The sequence below is a fragment of the Ictalurus furcatus genome, chromosome 6 (genome assembly GCF_023375685.1).
Source record: "Ictalurus furcatus strain D&B chromosome 6, Billie_1.0, whole genome shotgun sequence".
Classification (NCBI taxonomy): Eukaryota; Metazoa; Chordata; class Actinopteri; order Siluriformes; family Ictaluridae; genus Ictalurus; species Ictalurus furcatus.
In genome coordinates this window covers 26,492,919-26,510,422 of record NC_071260.1, presented here as the reverse complement: position 1 = coordinate 26,510,422, position 17,504 = coordinate 26,492,919, and the positions used below count along the sequence as shown (strand labels likewise).

General features: G+C 40.3%; 1 protein-coding gene across 1 annotated transcript; it reads right to left on the bottom strand.

Moving 5' to 3' along the window:
* Positions 1–137: 137 nt before the first annotated feature.
* igfbp2b (insulin-like growth factor binding protein 2b) lies at positions 138–15,878 on the bottom strand. The gene is made up of 4 exons (XM_053627372.1): positions 15,065–15,878; positions 6,239–6,396; positions 3,774–3,914; positions 138–2,463 (listed from the first exon to the last, which is right to left on the bottom strand). Exons 1-4 carry the CDS (start codon positions 15,447–15,449, stop codon positions 2,305–2,307), a joined length of 843 nt encoding a protein of 280 aa, XP_053483347.1. The 5' UTR covers positions 15,450–15,878; the 3' UTR covers positions 138–2,304.
* Between the last annotated feature and the right edge of the window lie 1,626 nt (positions 15,879–17,504).

The window sequence follows — 17,504 nt, the reverse complement described above, 5'->3', positions numbered from 1 at the left end:
CAACCCAACACATACAATGTACAGTTCAACCACAATGAGTGCTGTCTCTATGGAAGAGCTCAAACAAAATAAACAACTCACTTTTAGTATGTTGTGCCCTTTTTATATAAAATTTAATGAAAGAAACACAACAAGAGGGCTGAAAGTAACGTTTAATCATATTGTCATTTATTACAGGCCTTTAAAAATATCTTTGTTGGTTGGCATGCATTTATGGCTTTCACAATCCCTTTTTGAATTGCAAGCAGGCACTTTAATTCCAATGAGAAAAGATACAAGAAGCATGCTGCGTTAGTGGTCACCAGTAAACTTTACTATCTGATGCTGGTGAGCCTTCCGATAATTGTTGGAATGCAATGCAACAACAACAAGAAAAATTTAAAAAGTGAAAGTGTGTGAGACTAGTACATTGTGTGCTGTGTAGGATTTGCTTAAGAAATTCTTTGTGTCGCCTGTTCGAGGCCATCCAAACAGCACGCAGGTCTGACATTTTTACACTGTAGCAGATGGCAAACACCACTTCCCTCTGTCCTCTGGCTACAGGCATGGCACAGCAACCCCCGATGCACACACACACAACCAAATTCTTTCACTCCTTCAGCACAGCTCTGGCAAATCAATATGCTCAAAAAACCACAGGAATTGGTTTTGCTTTGTTTTCAAACTAGGTCAGACTCAAACTACCATAAAATTTACTGTACCACCAGAGGGGATGCAGTAATCTATTTTGGAAGCCAGCCCAAATGGAAAATTCATAGCCAGAGTCTCAGCAGCCTATGTGCTGGCCCCAAAACCCCACATGGGGGAGCAGGGTATAGGAGAGCCAGGCTGTAGCACCATAATACACTCTAAAAAAGAAAATCCATGAAAGCTAATTTTAAAGGCGAGCTGGACATGGTAATACCATGTGAGCTATTGAAGGTTAATATGTTATCTGAGAGGCAAAGCTCACAGAAGTCTCCAAACAGAGTAGAACAGTTTTTAGCTGAGCTCTTGGGCCTACACACCATTTGTTTACAATCGATCAGCTTAATCTCAGCTGCTATTTATGGATCCTGTCTATTTAATCTGCCCAATGCTACACTCAGAGAGAGAAAAAGGAAAGGGAGAACAACAGAGACAAAGATGGAAAGACAGACAGACAAGCATGATCGTACTTCACAGACCAAATTAAATTTAACTATAGCTTTCAAGGACGATCACTGCCCTAGAGTGCAACATTTACACTAAACGAATCACACCAGGTGGGAAAGCTCCTGACACGGCAAGCTTAGCAGCCCCCCTCAACCTGTGCACCAACTGGCATCCTTTCACACATCTTAAGACCCCCCTAAACCAACCACTAAATCTTCACCATGGGAAATGTGAAATAGCAAAAAGTACAGCCCATCTGCATTACAGGCATATATTTGCAAAGTGTGTCTATATTTATTGGTACTTAACCCACTTAATATTGCATTTGTCAGTGTCAGCTTTGTGTCCTAATCTTGACCTCTGTCAGCACATCATTAGTAACCAGTTTTGCTCCAAACCTACTGCTCCACCCGTATTTTCCCCCCATATGACTGGATGGAGAGAAAAGGGGGAGAAGTCTATTAGCTGCCAACATTGGCTACACTCCGCTACACACAAATATACACACACAACTGCGCACTGAGTAACCCTGTGGATACCCCGCAGACACTAGACAAGGCCAGTACAGAGAATGCAGCTCCACATGGTTTGGTAGGGTGAGTCAAAGAGAGGAGGCGGTTTTGAATACAAGTAAACAGCACTGATGGTGTCCGTGCACAAGGAACGACCTCAAAAAGGAGGGACAAACATAGAAAACAAATCCATGCAAATAAAGTACATTGTTTGAAGGACACTGCTTAAAAGTATACATTAGCATTCCTACTTTGGTGCATGTTTAGTGTTAGAAAAGCAGCAGCACAGGAGTGGTTGTAGCTTATGTTAGCCTGGCTCTAAAAGGAAGTTGGGAATGGGACCAAATAGAGGAAGCTGCACGAACTGTTACATACTGGGATTTGTACTGCAGCTACACTAAAAGTTAGTCACAGGATGAGAAGAGCCTGTTTAGACTTACTGTGTTAAAGTACAGGCTATAATAAGAGGACACAACACCAGTCTAAACACTGTCATTAAATTTAGCATATATCTGCATATATTCTGTTATTTCATGAGATTAAAATGCAAATCATAACGGGTCTGAAATATTTCCACATACAGACACAGGAATATATGCTTGCACACTTGTCTCTCTAGCTTTGTCTCTCGTTGTTCTGTCACCCCACTTATCCACATCTATTTGTACAGGCTGGTAGTGGACTTGAGCTCAGGTCCGCCATAGTACTGGCTGCAGTTGGGGTCACCCCTCACTCTGATGGAGGAGGGAATCTGGATACCAGTGTGGGGGTTCACACACCAGCATTCACCCCTTTGCCCATGGGTGGACATGTGGCACTGGAAAACAAAGAGATAGGAAGAGAGGGTAAGGGCAGGGGTGGTGTTTCTAGAGTTAATGAAGTGCTCAGTACAGTGTGAGAAGAGAGATGCGGAGGGTGGAGTCAAACCCCAGCAAGGACAGTACCCGCCTCACTGGTCACAGCACGGCTCTCTGACCCCCCACTGTGCACTCCCAAAATGAGGTCATAATTGAATCGGACACAGCTTAAACAGGGACCCCGAAAAAACATGCAAGAAAACAGACTTTCCAATTTATTCCTTCAGTGAGAAAGAACAAAGCCCTGACAGTTACATTAATTACACAAGGAACAAGATGTTTTACAGAACAATTTAGGGTGGAGAGGTAAAGTTTTTTGAGCCCTGGGAAAACTGAGCTTTTGCATCAAAACAAGCCAATCATTTTATTTGTACCAGGCAAAGTTGGCCTTGTTTTACCTCTTTCGTGTAATGCTATGTGTGACTGTGCTAAGAAAGATTGCACATATCATTGTTTTGGCTCTAAAAATAAGTGGGTCTAAGTCAAGGACATGCAAGAGATGGAGAGGTAAAAAAAAAAAGAGTGCAACTGCAAAACATAAGTGTCTAACTTCCCACAAGCTGGAGACAGTCAGTAAGCAAACATGTTTATGACCTTGTAACTTGCAGCTTTGACTTTGTCACTGCTTCGAAAGAAAACCATTACTTCCGAAAGTTTGGAAGCGTTTCTTTTTCAGAAGTGTTTTTCCAATTATCCTAATCCCCATGTTATACCAGTTCATTTTAGAGCAGACTATGCAACCAGTGTGGATGAGAGGTTATATATTGCTTCATGTTTGATTGCAAGATGTTGTGTTGATAACTGTGCATGCCTTTTCTGTCCTGACTGTTTAAAGTATTGACAGCCTTGGGGATGCCTTCACTTGATTTTATTTCTTGTTGCTTAATGTCCCAGGAGAGTAATTGAACAACTATTGGGCCCTAGAGCAAGGCCCGCAACTCTTAACTGCTCAGTTGCATGCTTGGAACATATCCTGTCTCAAATCACTTTAAATAAATGTAAATCCAATACTCTACTCATGAATAGAGATTTTTGATTGGACTGTATAATGTCTCAAATGCAAAATGAATAAACATAAAGTGTAAAGCTAAATGTTTTACTATGCAACCTGCACAGACTTTTCTTTAAAAACTCTGTTTGGTGACTTGGACAATAGAGTCAGATGTTCCATAATCGATGACTCCTGGTGTAACATGGGTAAAACAATGAAGCTCCACCAGCTAGGTCAGGAATACATCCCAATGATAAATTCATGTTACTTATGACGTACCTGTTTTACATTATACTGTCCGTTACTGTCACAGTTGGGAAACGTTAGTTCATACAGGTTCTCCAGGTGTCCCTTGTTGTCATGGAAGGTCATTTTAGAGATCTCTTCCAGCACCTTATCCAGCTGCTGTTGACATTGACTCTGTTCAGCCAGAAACACACACACACACACACACACACAGCAGACAAGAGAAAAAGCAAGATAAGAACCAGTTCGGCAGCTTCATGAAACATAGCCGATATTCATCTCTCACTAACCTTTTTTCCTTTCACTCCTTTTTCTCTCTCTTCCACCACAAGGAAAGGCACCTATCTATTACTTACTTACTTACTTACTTACTTACTCTCTCTCACTCTCTTTTTCGGTCTCTTATTCTGGCTGCTTGTTGCTTGGCCGAGGATAAGAGGGTACCGAAGGTGAGCTCTGCCAGGGATCTTATCCATATCATTTGGATGAATAGTTCTGCAGATGAGTGCTTGCTGTACTCAGGTTTGGGCTCTCAACATATCAATTTGACAAATTCATAGGGTTTCTGCTGTTTGTTGGAGTACTGGATGAACATGAGCAATTTCTCAATCTTTCCTTCATACTAAAGCCAGCTCCAGGTTTCTGGATTCCCTGGTTTCTCCCTTGTACATTCACACCAGTAATATTGTTGTCTCTGCTGTTGTCCTCTAATGCTCTCATTGCATGTCTTTTTGCTTGGACAGTTCTTGTTTAATAGCCATCATACACAGAGTTAACTGAAGGGGAAAATTTGGCTAAGTATAGCATTGTTTTTTGTTGTTGTTTTTTTGTTGTTGTTTTCAGGTCAGAAAGATCTCATAATGGCTATGATTTGTGAGTGCAGAATTGGCAGCTGCAAACTTGATTCATGTGAAATGATTTATTGTAATAATAATAATAATAATAATAATAATAACTTTCCAGGAAAAATTTTACAATGTGCTGAACTTTGTCGTAATTCAAACTAAACAGTGGGAGAGGGTTGTCTTGGCCAAATAACCATTTGAAATGAAAAAAAAAAAAAAACGCACAAATAAAAGATTGTGTATGAAATTGCTCAAACAACCTGGCTATGGCCAGAGAACAGCAATGGTAGATTGGGAATGTTGTTTTAGAATGAAGTCATGCAGCAGCGGTCAGCTGGCTGGAGGCTTAGAAGATCCAGGTAGGACATTTCCAAGAAAAGTTAATTAACTTGCTGTAGATATATGTGATGGCCAAATGTGATAAGAGTAAGTTGCAGAAATACCAGTGTGATACGGGATAGCTCATATAAATTCACCAAAGACGCCAAGCATTTGTCACTGTCTGCTGTCACCAGTCGGTGAGTACTGATGAACCCCCCCTCCCCCCCCCGACAAAAAAACAACATTTTACAGAGAACAACACCATTTCTGCCAACTTAGCTATCTAAAGAGCACATACAGCTGCTCTAACTGGACCTGAATTGTCCAGTGCTCATCTGTTAACCTCTTCAATGTGATCTCTTAAATGTATTCTTCACACAGACAATGAATCCAGTACAATGCATCATATAATTGTATGTATTATTTATCAGACTGTTAAACTTGTAGGTGTGTTGTGGTGTATATTAGTGTGATAACCAGAAGATGGCACTGCTGTACTAAACACAATGCTAGCCAAGATCAGTGTGGGCTTTTGCATGAACTGCTCCACCAGTCTGTGCCACTAGAATCCAGTGGTGTGTCCAGATTATTAGACATGAGGTCGCAAGAGCAAATGGTGACACAGAGACCTGGGTACATATAAGACAAGGTTGAAATTGCAAAATACACAGTGATTGGCTACATAACGGCATTATTGTATTTGCTTCATAGTTGCTCTATAGATTTTGTCCAAATTTCCACAATAAAAATTAACAAATTTAAAAAAAATGTTACCAGATGTCAACCTAATTGAACACCTATGGGAGAATTTGGAGTGAGGTGTTAGATGAAGCTCTCTCCTAACAACATCAAAACATCAACTGCGGAAATATCTTTAGGAAGAATGGTTTTCATCCTTTCAGTACAAATCCAGAGACTTATATAATCTATGCCAAAGTGCTTTAAAGCTGTTCTGGTGACTTGTAGTGGCCCAATACCTTATTAAGACACTTTATGCTGATCAACTGGAGCAGTGTCTCCATTCTGAAGCTCTCCCAGATTGTCAAGTGCTCATCCTATAATGGATAGTAAGCCCAGCCACCATGTGGAGAAACCTCCGCCACCTGTTCTCTCAACCTTATCCTTTTAATTACTACATAATTCAGTAAGTCTGCATGAATTACTTTATAATAACAAGGCTAATTTACTCTCTAGTCACTTAAAGATCACAGCTGCCACCCTGTACCACCCCTGTGGCCATACCCCTCTAAGGCTGGATAGCTGAGATTTGAGTACTGTAGTGTCAGAGATCATGACCAGAGCTGTGCACCATCAACCCTGACAGAATCTTACCATTCTGGGACGAGGGTTTTTGGGCTCATCCACACGGTTCATCATCCTGGCCTTCTGCTCATTCTGGTGATGCTTGAACATAGTCTCCCTCATGTGCCAGTAGTTGGCATCTTTGACTGGCTTCCTCAGGATCGGAGGCCTCGTGGCATATAGCTCTCCTAACAGAAGTAAAGAAAAAATGCTGCTTATACATTCCAGGTAAACAAACAATCAAACAGGCCAACATGGCTTCACAATTTAAAAGTCATAAAAAAGCACATACAGTGCCTTAAGTTGTACAAAAAGGTATGAAGTCTAAAATAAGGGTTAGGGGCAAGGCTAAAGTTGGTAACTTATGAATCCATATACATTGTCCTCATTTCCTCAAATTCATACAAATGTCTCATGAGAATATGCTAGAAAAGGTATGTGAGAATATGGTGGTTCCAAAACTAACAATGAAGTGGAAGCTTTTTTTTTTTTTTATCAGAGTTAGGTAGGTTAAAAGTTAACATCCATGTCATGATGACAAATAAAGAGGGGCTTTCTCAGCCTTCAAAATGGGGCAAGGCAATTTAGAAAAGTGATTATTCTCACTCACTCACTTTCGGTTATCGCTTTATCCCAGTCAGGGTTGCTGTGAATCTGGAGCCTATCCCAGTAACACTGGGATCAAGAGGGACAATTCACCCAGAATGGAAAGCAAGTCCATCTCAAGGTATCATTCACAAACTCATTCACACCTAGGGGCAATTTAGCATAGTCGATCTGCCTACCTGCATGATTCTGGACAGTGGGAAGAAACAAGAAATCCTGGAGGTAACATATGTGAACACAGGGACAACATGCACTCAGCACAGATAGTAATCCAAGCTCAGGACTGAACCCAAGACCCTGGAGCTGCACGTCAGTAATGCTACACATTGTGCCACCGTGCCTCACAAAGTCATTATTTGAACTGAAAAATGTCTGAGCCGGCAGCCTACCTCCATAACAACTGGACAGTAGTATGAAAGGTACTGGAATTTGTGGGTGCTTCAACTGCTCATAATTAGATGATCACAGCTGAGGATTTGGGGTCGTGGTTGTTTGAGATGGTTTGAGATGATTGTGGTTGTTTGGATCACTACAAGTACTAGTACACTCCAAGCTATTACAACCCATCAATTACTTTCAAAAAAGCATAGCTTTCTTCTTCTAATGAACAATTTATAGTTAGAAGAGTCCTGATTATTTTCAAGGCATATGAAAGAGAGATGGTTATTTTCAGAAACCATATCTTGCTAGTCTTGCTAAAAAGGTATACTCACAGTTACATTTCCTACTTACAAACATCTACTCCTATCACACACACACACAATATATATATATATAAATAATGGGGCGGCTGTGGCTCAGGTGGTAGAGCGGGTTGTCCACTAATCGTAGGATTGGCGGTTCGATTCCTGGCCCACTTGACTCCACATGCCAAAGTGTCCTTGGGCAAGACACTGAACCCCAAGTTGCTCCCGATGACAAGTTAGCACCTTGCATGGCAGGTCTGCTTCCATTGCTGTGAGTGTGTGTGTGTGAATGGGTGAATGAGACACAGTGTAAAGTGCTTTGGATAAAAGCGCTATATAAGTGCCCCATTTACCATTTTAATATGGTTCTACTGTCCCAATGCAGGAGGTACAAGTCTGTTTTATGATCCCATATGTGTATGACCTCATTCTTGGTCCATTGCAGCCAGCGGCAGGTCACATGTGCATGCTTATTTTTGTCCTCTATAATCAGGGTACTATCATGGTGCAATTACCATCATTTCCATCAAATGATCCCTTCCTCCTTTCTGTTTGTCCTGGCATTCAGAGCACTCCCTTGAGGGACTACACCGGGGAATGTCACTCTCAGTAAATGTCAATTCTACTGTGGGTGGGACATTCAGTGGCTGTTTGGCTAGCTCACTAACATTACTTGGCTGTATGATCTCATAATTTTCTGTAGTGTTCACAGTTGGAGGAATGGGTGCCATGGAGAGTAGCACCCGTAGGCCATGTGCCCAGTTCTGGGTGCTGAAACAGTGGCTGGGTTGACATCAGCACAGGCCCGAGCACTGGGTCTGATACAGCTCAAGGAGGATGACCACTCTGTGCATTGTCTAGCCATAGCTGCTTCAGTCTTCAATTTCATGTCAGGTCATGAGCAGCAGGCCTAAGAATAGAGTCCAGAAACTGCTGGGCAACTTTTCCAGAGCTTGCCTCATTTCAGAAATTGCTGGTGGGTGTGCTTTGTGGTGGACACCTGCAGTTACGTAGACACTAAAGCATCCCCTCTCCTTGATCACATTCCTGGGTCAGTCCCAGCAACACTTCCTACTCAAAGTCCCTTCTTCTGTATTTCTTTCTTTCCTTATTCCACTCAGTGTGTGGGCTAGGCTGGAACTTTCAGTTCTTGATCCACAGTACATATGCAGGCACCAAATACAAGTGTACAATGTAATACAATTTCCTTTCTCTGGTGGAATTGAGCCTCTGCCTGGGGAAGATATTCTCTTGGAACAGTTTCAGTGTGTGTATTATCCTTAAGATACTTAGGAAATTTACAATTTATCTCACCCAGTGGACTTCAGTATTGTTTTAACATGATGCACATTGCAGCATCTGAGTTTCAATTTACAGTATAATATTGCATTATGCAAAGTTTTGCCTTCGATATCTGTGGTGGTTAGTGTAGTATATTTCCAATAGAGTTAATGAAAAAGCTGGCAAGTAAAGAAAAAAAAATAGAAACAACAATTTAAAATGCAACAGTTCTCATGTTTAAAGATGTTGTATAAGCATGCTTAGTTAAATTCAATTCAACTGTATTTGTATAGCATGCTCAACAGTAGACATTGTCATAATGCAGCTTTATAAAAATCTTGGATGTTGATTTATATACTTAATGAGCAAGCCAGGGAAACAGTGGCAAGGAAAATCTCCCTGAGATGACATGGGGAAAAATCCTAGAGATGAACCAGACACAAAAGGGAACACATCCTCTTCCATGTGACACCTTATAGTGGGAGTATTATTTGCCGGTTTTACAAAACATGTTCCAAATAAATAACTGTAGAAAATATATTCCATCACTGCCTATAGAACTAACTCAGTTACCCTGCTTTCACTTTTTGTCTTCATGTGAAAGGAAGTGAGGAAGTGTAGTGATGTTGCCACATATGTCCAGGAAGCTCTCCTGCTGTGGCTAACATACTTCTGACATTATGCCACAGCTTATAACTCAGATGTAAAATATAAGACTGTCTAGGCCTTAAGACTACAATTAAGATAATTAAGATGTGTTGTGAGCAAAATTCCATGCTGCTTGGCCATACTGGTGGCGGTTGGTGATCATTCTGCATTTTTCTGCTTCTTAAAACATGAAACAGACATGGTATGGGGAAAAAATAGAGAAACACTACCTATATACAATGTAGAGCATTCATAAATGATGTTAAAGAAATATCAAGTGGCATGAAAAGTATTTATGGCCACTTTTCTTGCATTTTAATATAAAAACAAAGATCAATGAAATAAAAAATGTGCATTCCAGACTGTAAATGGTTAAAGTTATAGGTCAGAAGAACAAACTGCCTGTGCTTCATGCTGAATTTCCAAATTAGCTGTTGGAAAAGGGCCAGTCACTGGTGAGCATTCCTAAGAGTGTAGTGGGACTTGCATAACACATTGAGGGTAGCCCAAAGTCCTACCTAATATCTGATAACCTGTGAATGGGAAATACACCCCCTCAGTAAAGCCTTCCACCAAAGACAGTGTCTTGCATAAATTTTCACCCCACTTGGTGTGAAACCCCTAAATTAGTTCTGGTACAGCCAGTTTCCATGAAATATCACATAATTAGTACAATAAACCTGTTAATGAAAGGTCCCAAATTCTTTTGTTAAAGAATATACTGTGCCTTAAAAAAACAGCATCATAAAGACCAAGGAGCTATCAAAACAATTCCAGGACAAACTTGGAGCACCATTAAAACATTGTTATAAATGGAAAGAATACACCATGTATTGACCCAGCAAAGTAAATACTTATGAAACCACTAAATGTCTGCTTTTTTAACCTTTGTGTCACAAAATATTTGGCACCTCACACCTCCAGGGTTGGAGGTTCAATTCCCACCTCCGCCCTGTGTGTGTGGAGTTTGCACGCTTTGGGGGTTTCCTCCATGTACTCTAGTTTCCTTCCCCAGTTCAAAGACATGCTTAGTAGGCTGACTGGCATCTCTGAATTGTTTGTTTTGTGTGAATGTGTGTGCGATTGTGCCCTGTGATGGGTTGGCACCCCATCCAAGGTGTCCCTTGCCTTGTGCCCCAAGTCCTTTGGGATAGGCTCCAGACTCCCCCGCAACACTGTGTGGGATAAGCGGTATAGAAAATTGATGGATGTTCAAGAGGGTGAATACTTAGATGCAAGGTTTGAATGTAAGGTTTACTTTGTCTTGGTTATTCGTCTCTAGTTTGGTGCTTAAACATTCTACATGTCACTAACTTCTTGTTTGTCTACATTTTATCAATGTTCAAGCTGCATATATCGATATTTTATTCAATCAGAATACAATATACAAAAAAAAGTAAATACATATTGCTCTTGTTAAACATACAGCCTAGGAGCAATAAGCACCCGTTGTCCTGTTTTGATTTATCTGTAATTATAAATGCAAAGGTGAGACAGCAGTGTTGTGTTGTAAATCAGAAACTCACCGGAAGGAGAGATGATGAGTCAGCAAACATCAGTGTGCACAGGAAAATGCCTGCAGGCCCATAATGTGCATATTCTGTGTGTGGGCATGTTTTTCTATCTTGTTTGGGGACCAAATGTCTGCATTAATAATTATGTCAACTGAAGGTCCTCACAAGGGTAGTAAGACCAATGTGCATGTGTGTTAATGTGGGTCAACATGCATGCAAAGCATGAAAAACTTAAATGAAAACTTAAACTTAAGTGAAATCATACCTTTCACTATTGTCCTCTCTTATTCAGGATATGTTCTTTTTACATATTAAAGATTAAACACAAGGCTTTTAGTGGTTCTCAAAAAAAAAGTTTAAAAAAAAAAGTTTATAAAAAAAAAAAAACATTCAGTCATAATAAGAAAATTATATGTCCTACAGTTTCAGCTTTAGAGACCTCAGAGGAGCTTTGAGTTTTCCTGGAGATGTAGCCAAATGGTATCAGCAACTTGGATTCATTTTGTAACATGGTGTTGATCTCTTTCAGGCACCATGGCAACTGTATTTTACCTATTGAAGGTTGCCAATGTTCAGACTTTTAACAAACTGTTGAGCAACAGCAACCTTGTCACGCCCACCTAGCATGTGGCTAGGCATCTGACATTTTGGTCAGGGGTTGCCATATACACCAGATCTAAATAAAGAATGTTATATACACTGGCTCACCCTTTCATCAAACAAGCAAAAGAACAAGCAAAGTCTAACAACCTCAAAGTGCAACACCACTTAAAATGCCCAACAATGTGAGAGTGGATACTCTTTATGTGGAAAGCAGTCATAAAAGCATGTTTTTCATATAATGTTGCTTTAAAGGTCAAAATGGCAAAACTGGGAATCAAACAGCCCCAAGCACCACAAACACTAACTACAAAACACAAACACACACCTTCAATCATCCATCACAGTTCTTCCCACATGAACCTCATGTTTCTGAACATGCACACAAGATCGGTCCCAAACACCACCCATCGTGTTTAAGAACACACACAGACACTGTTTCAGGCTTGCTATATTTCTTCACCTGAGCTATTTTTTTTTTTACACTAAATGGAGACTGCTCATCTGTTTACAGTTCATCTGTCTAACTTTTCATCTATCTCTCAATGTATGTAAACACCACCTATGGCCTCACATCAGTTTGTCTTTTAACATGAGGTGAAAGACAAGTTGGACATGGCAGTCTGAGAGTGCTGCTTTGAACTCAACCATGCTGCTCTCTTCTGTAATCTGTGTAGGGTAGTGGGCTCAGGGAGTATGAGCACGAGCATTTATTTCCACCACCTGGCTGACACCCTTGATGCTTTTGACGCCCTCACCTTGCCTTCAGGCGCATGTATTTAAAAAAAAAAAAAGGTCAGCCACAAGGAGCCTCTCTGGGGTCACAGGTGCCGACATGCAGCCTCCACCCGAGGCATCCCCACTCTAATTAGGCTCTGTAGTGGTGCTGGAGTGATATGTGTGTGTTTGGGTGTGTGGTGGGGGGGTGGCAACGGGTCCAAGCACATCACACTCCCTCAGGCCTCTGAAGGCAAGAATACTCACGCCTCAATGGAGGAAATGAAATAAAACAACCAAAAAAATGCATTACAGACAAGAACTAAACTAAAGCTGAGACATATCAGAGTGAGAGAGGCAAGAGACACAAGAAAAGTGGTTCTTAATGGGGATTTGGTTAAAACTATTTAGACATTAAACTCCTTTCTGTCTCCTGAACAGTTCGAGCTGATGCCTACAACTTCTAGTTCCCCCGACTTTCCAGTGAACTTTATTACTGAAAACCATGAATGGAATGGAAACAAACAGTATTACATCATTTCCACTACCAAGTATTGATCGATTCAGGTTATGCACTAAACCTGAGGCCTCTAGATATGACTCTAACTAGAAAAAAAAAACTTTCATGTAGAAAGAAGCTAAATTGATGGTTATAAATATACAGTATACCAGCAGAAGCCACGAAAGTACACTGACCAATATTTTTCATGATTATGTTTGCTATTGAGCAACCCTACACTGAAAGCATTGCATGAATAAGCCATATTCTACAGTAGACATCTGCAAAAAGACTATTAAGGTTTAGTCATACAGTTTTCTCATGTTCCATGCGAGTGTAGGGATGTGATAAAGCTTTAGTTGAAGTGCACAGTGCAAATATACTGTTAATAACAGAGCACATAAGACTGAACTTTAGAAAACACTGCTTCAGATCAGGGCACCTAAAATTGCAGTGAAATTACAAAAAAAAAAGAGAGAGAGAATATAATGCTAACATTTGACATTAGATGTTATTGAACACAACTCTGTGAAAAGTTGACTCTGTTTCATTGCTGAAACAGTGTAACAGCAAATCTGAGTCACCAGATCTGATGTGGCCAGATTATTCACCCCTGGTGGTTTGGCAGCTCCAGTTTTCAAATTCTTGGGCATCACAAAATACAATGTTTTGTGCAGAAACATCAAACCAATCCAGCCAGGCAGATTCACATGAGAGACTGGAGCAAGCTCAAAGTTCAGTATGCTAATCGTTGCCAAACTACATTAGCTTTTCTCTCCCTTTGATTTCCTGGAAATTTAGCGGCAAGTTACGATAATGGCAGCCAATTTGTTTCAAAGCAAATGCCTCTGGCAAAGTGTAGCTATTGTGATTATTAAAAAAATGACCTTTCTAAGAATCTAAAACCTAAGTCATGTGGTTAACTAGTCTGATATCGTAAGACAGTCAAAGAAATAGGCAGAAGCCCACTATCAACAGTTCAACAGGTAATGGTTTGTTTACTGGAGTGTAATAGCCTGCCAGTCAACCAGTGGCTAACCTGAAGCTTCAGCAACCCAATGTTTTAAATGTATCTTGCTGAACATCTAGCACTGTAAGCATTATAAATTTGATTATGACCAAACAAATAACCAAACTCTCCAACATGATCTGATACAACATACTCATATACTTATGCCAAATACTAAGAGGATGATTTAATGCAGTAAAGACAGTAGCAACTTTCAAAGCTTTGTAAACATGCATGTAATGACAAGTACATTGAACCCAGCAAAAACCCTTGTGCAACATCGATTTAATGTTTTAACATGTTTGATGAACTCTTATAATGTCAAAATAATCATTTTAGCATTCAAATGGAATAATACAAAAAAAAAAACCCAGCAGCTTCAGTGGTCTTCTTTTTGCAGCAATGGCCTTCTTCCGAGGTGAACTACATTTGTTTTATAATTGAAGCACAGATTTATTTTATGAAAATGGTCCTTTTTTTTTTTTTTTTTAAACATTAGGAACATTAAATTTGTACCATTACATTTATTATTGGGTGCCAAGAGAGCTTTTTTTTATTCCTAAACATTCCACTGATGTAACCCAACTCTATTAACCCATTTTGTCATCATATTAACAGCTTTTAATTTTTTAGCATTTTATCATAATAGATTACAGTTGATACTATTTCTACTTGTTTTCACGTAACTCAGGATTGGATTAAACCCATTCGTTTTAACTGACCGGTAAATTAGCATAATAATAATAATAATAATAATAATAACTAAATAATATCTAGCTGTAACAATTATTACAGCTTTTATAATTTTTGTGGACCTCACTAGCTTTGTTTTATGGACCCCTGAGGGCAGACAGACGTGATCAGTTTTGGCCCCCTGACAGGTTAATGCACTCGGCCTCTCACCCAAGACAATTTGTGTTCTTATGGACAATTGCTTAGAGTCTACTTAGGCCCACTGTCTACTCAGGGCTTTTGAAATCACCTCCGCCTTCCGTTATTTCATGAAACCCCTGCCTGTAGACCACACTGAAAATAACACATACACCTTGAGGAGCATGGATATAGCCTAGACCCCAGTATAGCGCATGCTCGGTGCAATCAAGCCGTCGGATTTCGCACGAAAGAAGTCAAAGACGACAAGTAACCCACCTCTGCCTTCAGCCTTTGTAACTTTTTAACACAAATTGAGTCGTACCAGCTGTTTACAAATTTGCATATGTGAGACTGTGCACCAGGTACACTTTATGCATACATACAATTTGCATACACTTCTAATGCACTTCACGCGTAACTCACCGTAATCGGATTCGAGATCGCGCTCATCGTGCGTGTCCGTATTCTCGGTTCTGACCTGGCAGCTCCCGAGTCCCTTCACCAGCTCGTCTAGCGGCATCTCGGAGCCCTCGCTCGGTGAACAGCGCAGGCCGCTCCCGCACCGCGCAGTGTAAACCCCGCACGGCTCTCCGAGCTGCAGCGCGCACACGGGACAGCAGCCGCATCCCGGCTCCCGCACCAGCTCCGTGCATGGGCTCGGGGGTTTAGGACATGCCGCCTGCTGCTCCGCTGTACAGCTCGGACAGCGGAATACGACCTCAGCGCCGGAGGAGGAGGAGGAAAAGGAGGATGAGAAGAGCAGCGCCAAGGAGGCGAGCAACAAAGCGCGCACGCACCGCGACCGCATCGCGTTCTGCCGAGGCAGCACCGGGTTTATAGCGCGGGAGAACACAAACCAGATAACGGTTTTCTGTTACGGTCAGCTTCAGGTGGGGAAAAGCTCAAAGAAGCGGCTACGGACAGGTGAGGTTTGCCAAGTCTCTCTGCAGGGTCCTATCTGCTGCCATGTTCCTCAGACATCACGACTGGAAGAAAAAAAAAAGGCAGACAAAATACCCCCGACAGGCAAATAAGAGCACTTTGAGCCCTGCTTCAGTGCACACAAGCGGACACACGTGACAATGTTTTGGAGGACAGTCCACGAGAAATACGAGGTTTCAGAGGAAAAAAACGACCGTGGCGCAATAGACTTCACTTTTCTACCTTATTTTGGTGGGGGTTACCGGGAGCATGTCAAGGTCTTTTTCAGGGGAAAATGCCTGCTCATGAAGTCTCCTGGTGACGCCATAGATTTGCATATTTACTGAATCGTCATGATTATTTGCATATCAAAACGTGTTTTATGAAGAAGGAAGGTTTTCTGAAGACACTATTATAGAAAGGAATATATATTTTTTTAAAAATAGGATATAATGTATTTCATTTAGAAATAAGAAGTATGTGATCGTGGCACAACAAAATACTATAATTTCTTTCAAGAACACAGACAAAAATAAACATTGGCACTATGTAACTGCATAATCAAGAAGTCACTAGGTGATGTCATAGGCTAATTTGCATATTTATTACTTCAACATCATTATTTGCATATAAAAACAAGTACAACAGTTTTTATCAGAATAGAAAATAATAAATTTTATTTCGTATACTTGTAAATATAGCCAAGCAGAGACTTTAAAACAAAGAGCAATAATAATGTGCAGGTGAGACAGAAAATGGTGATCAGTGGTTGATTGTTGGGAACAATAGTGATCTGTGGCTGGTTACTGGGAACAGTGGTGATCAATGATTTGTTGTTAGGAACAGTGGTGGTCAGTGATTGGTTGTTGGGAAAAATGGTGATCAGCAGGGGCGGTTCTAGGATTTCATCCTTAGTGGGGCTTAGCCCTCAGTGAGGATGTTAAGCAAGAGGCAATTGTCTAATTAGTGCCTCTTTGTAAATCAGGACTACTATATTACTGTATAGTAAGTCAAAAGTACTGATATTTAAATTGGGACCAAGTCAATACGAAAATTTTATAAATGATGTAATGATACCAGTCTTGCACTCTGCAGTATGGCTCAAATCGTTACACGTATACTGTTTGACTGACAAACGACTGTCTGTATGCATCTTTTTTTTTTTTTATTTATGAAATGAGAACCACTGTGATAAGCTAAAAAAAAAAATGTAAAAAATATTTGAAAGGCATGCTTTTGTGGGAGAAATAGACACAAAACACAAACTTACATTGCAAATAATTACATAAACAGTAAAACACAAATTGCAAAACTTTTTACATCATGAGAAGATGACCATATCCCCTGGATCTGGGCAAATCCCCCTTTATATAATAATTATGAGTATAATTATGTTTTAGGGTTAATTATCCTGTTAAAGGATTATCATAATTATGAAAATGATATATTTGAACATCAAATAGTTTAGGGAAATAGAAAGCGAGAATATATTTTCTGGAATGCTACTACTGAATTCTGGGCACTGAGCAATAAAAGTGTTCTTAGTTGTGAGAATATTAGAAAATGTTCAGTCTGTTCTTGATTTCTTACCTGGCTCTGGCTCTAACTCTGTCTTCTGTCACTGTGACCCTTTCAGTCTCTCTAACTGTTTCTCCACCCTTGCACTACCTGTCCTGTTTTTATTATTATTATTATTATTATTGTTAAAAAAAAGTTGTATATCCATCTATAAAAAGGCAAGCATGTCTTTGATTGTTGTATCTAATGTGTGTGTGTGTGTGTGTGTGTGTGTATGTGTTTGTGAGTACTGGGCTACAGACAGAAATGTTATTTATGTAGTTTAAACTCAGGTAAAATGAATGCCACTGCCAAATTTCACAATGGCACAAATGTAAATAACATTATAAAATTTTTAGCCATCACATCATTATTATTAGCCGCT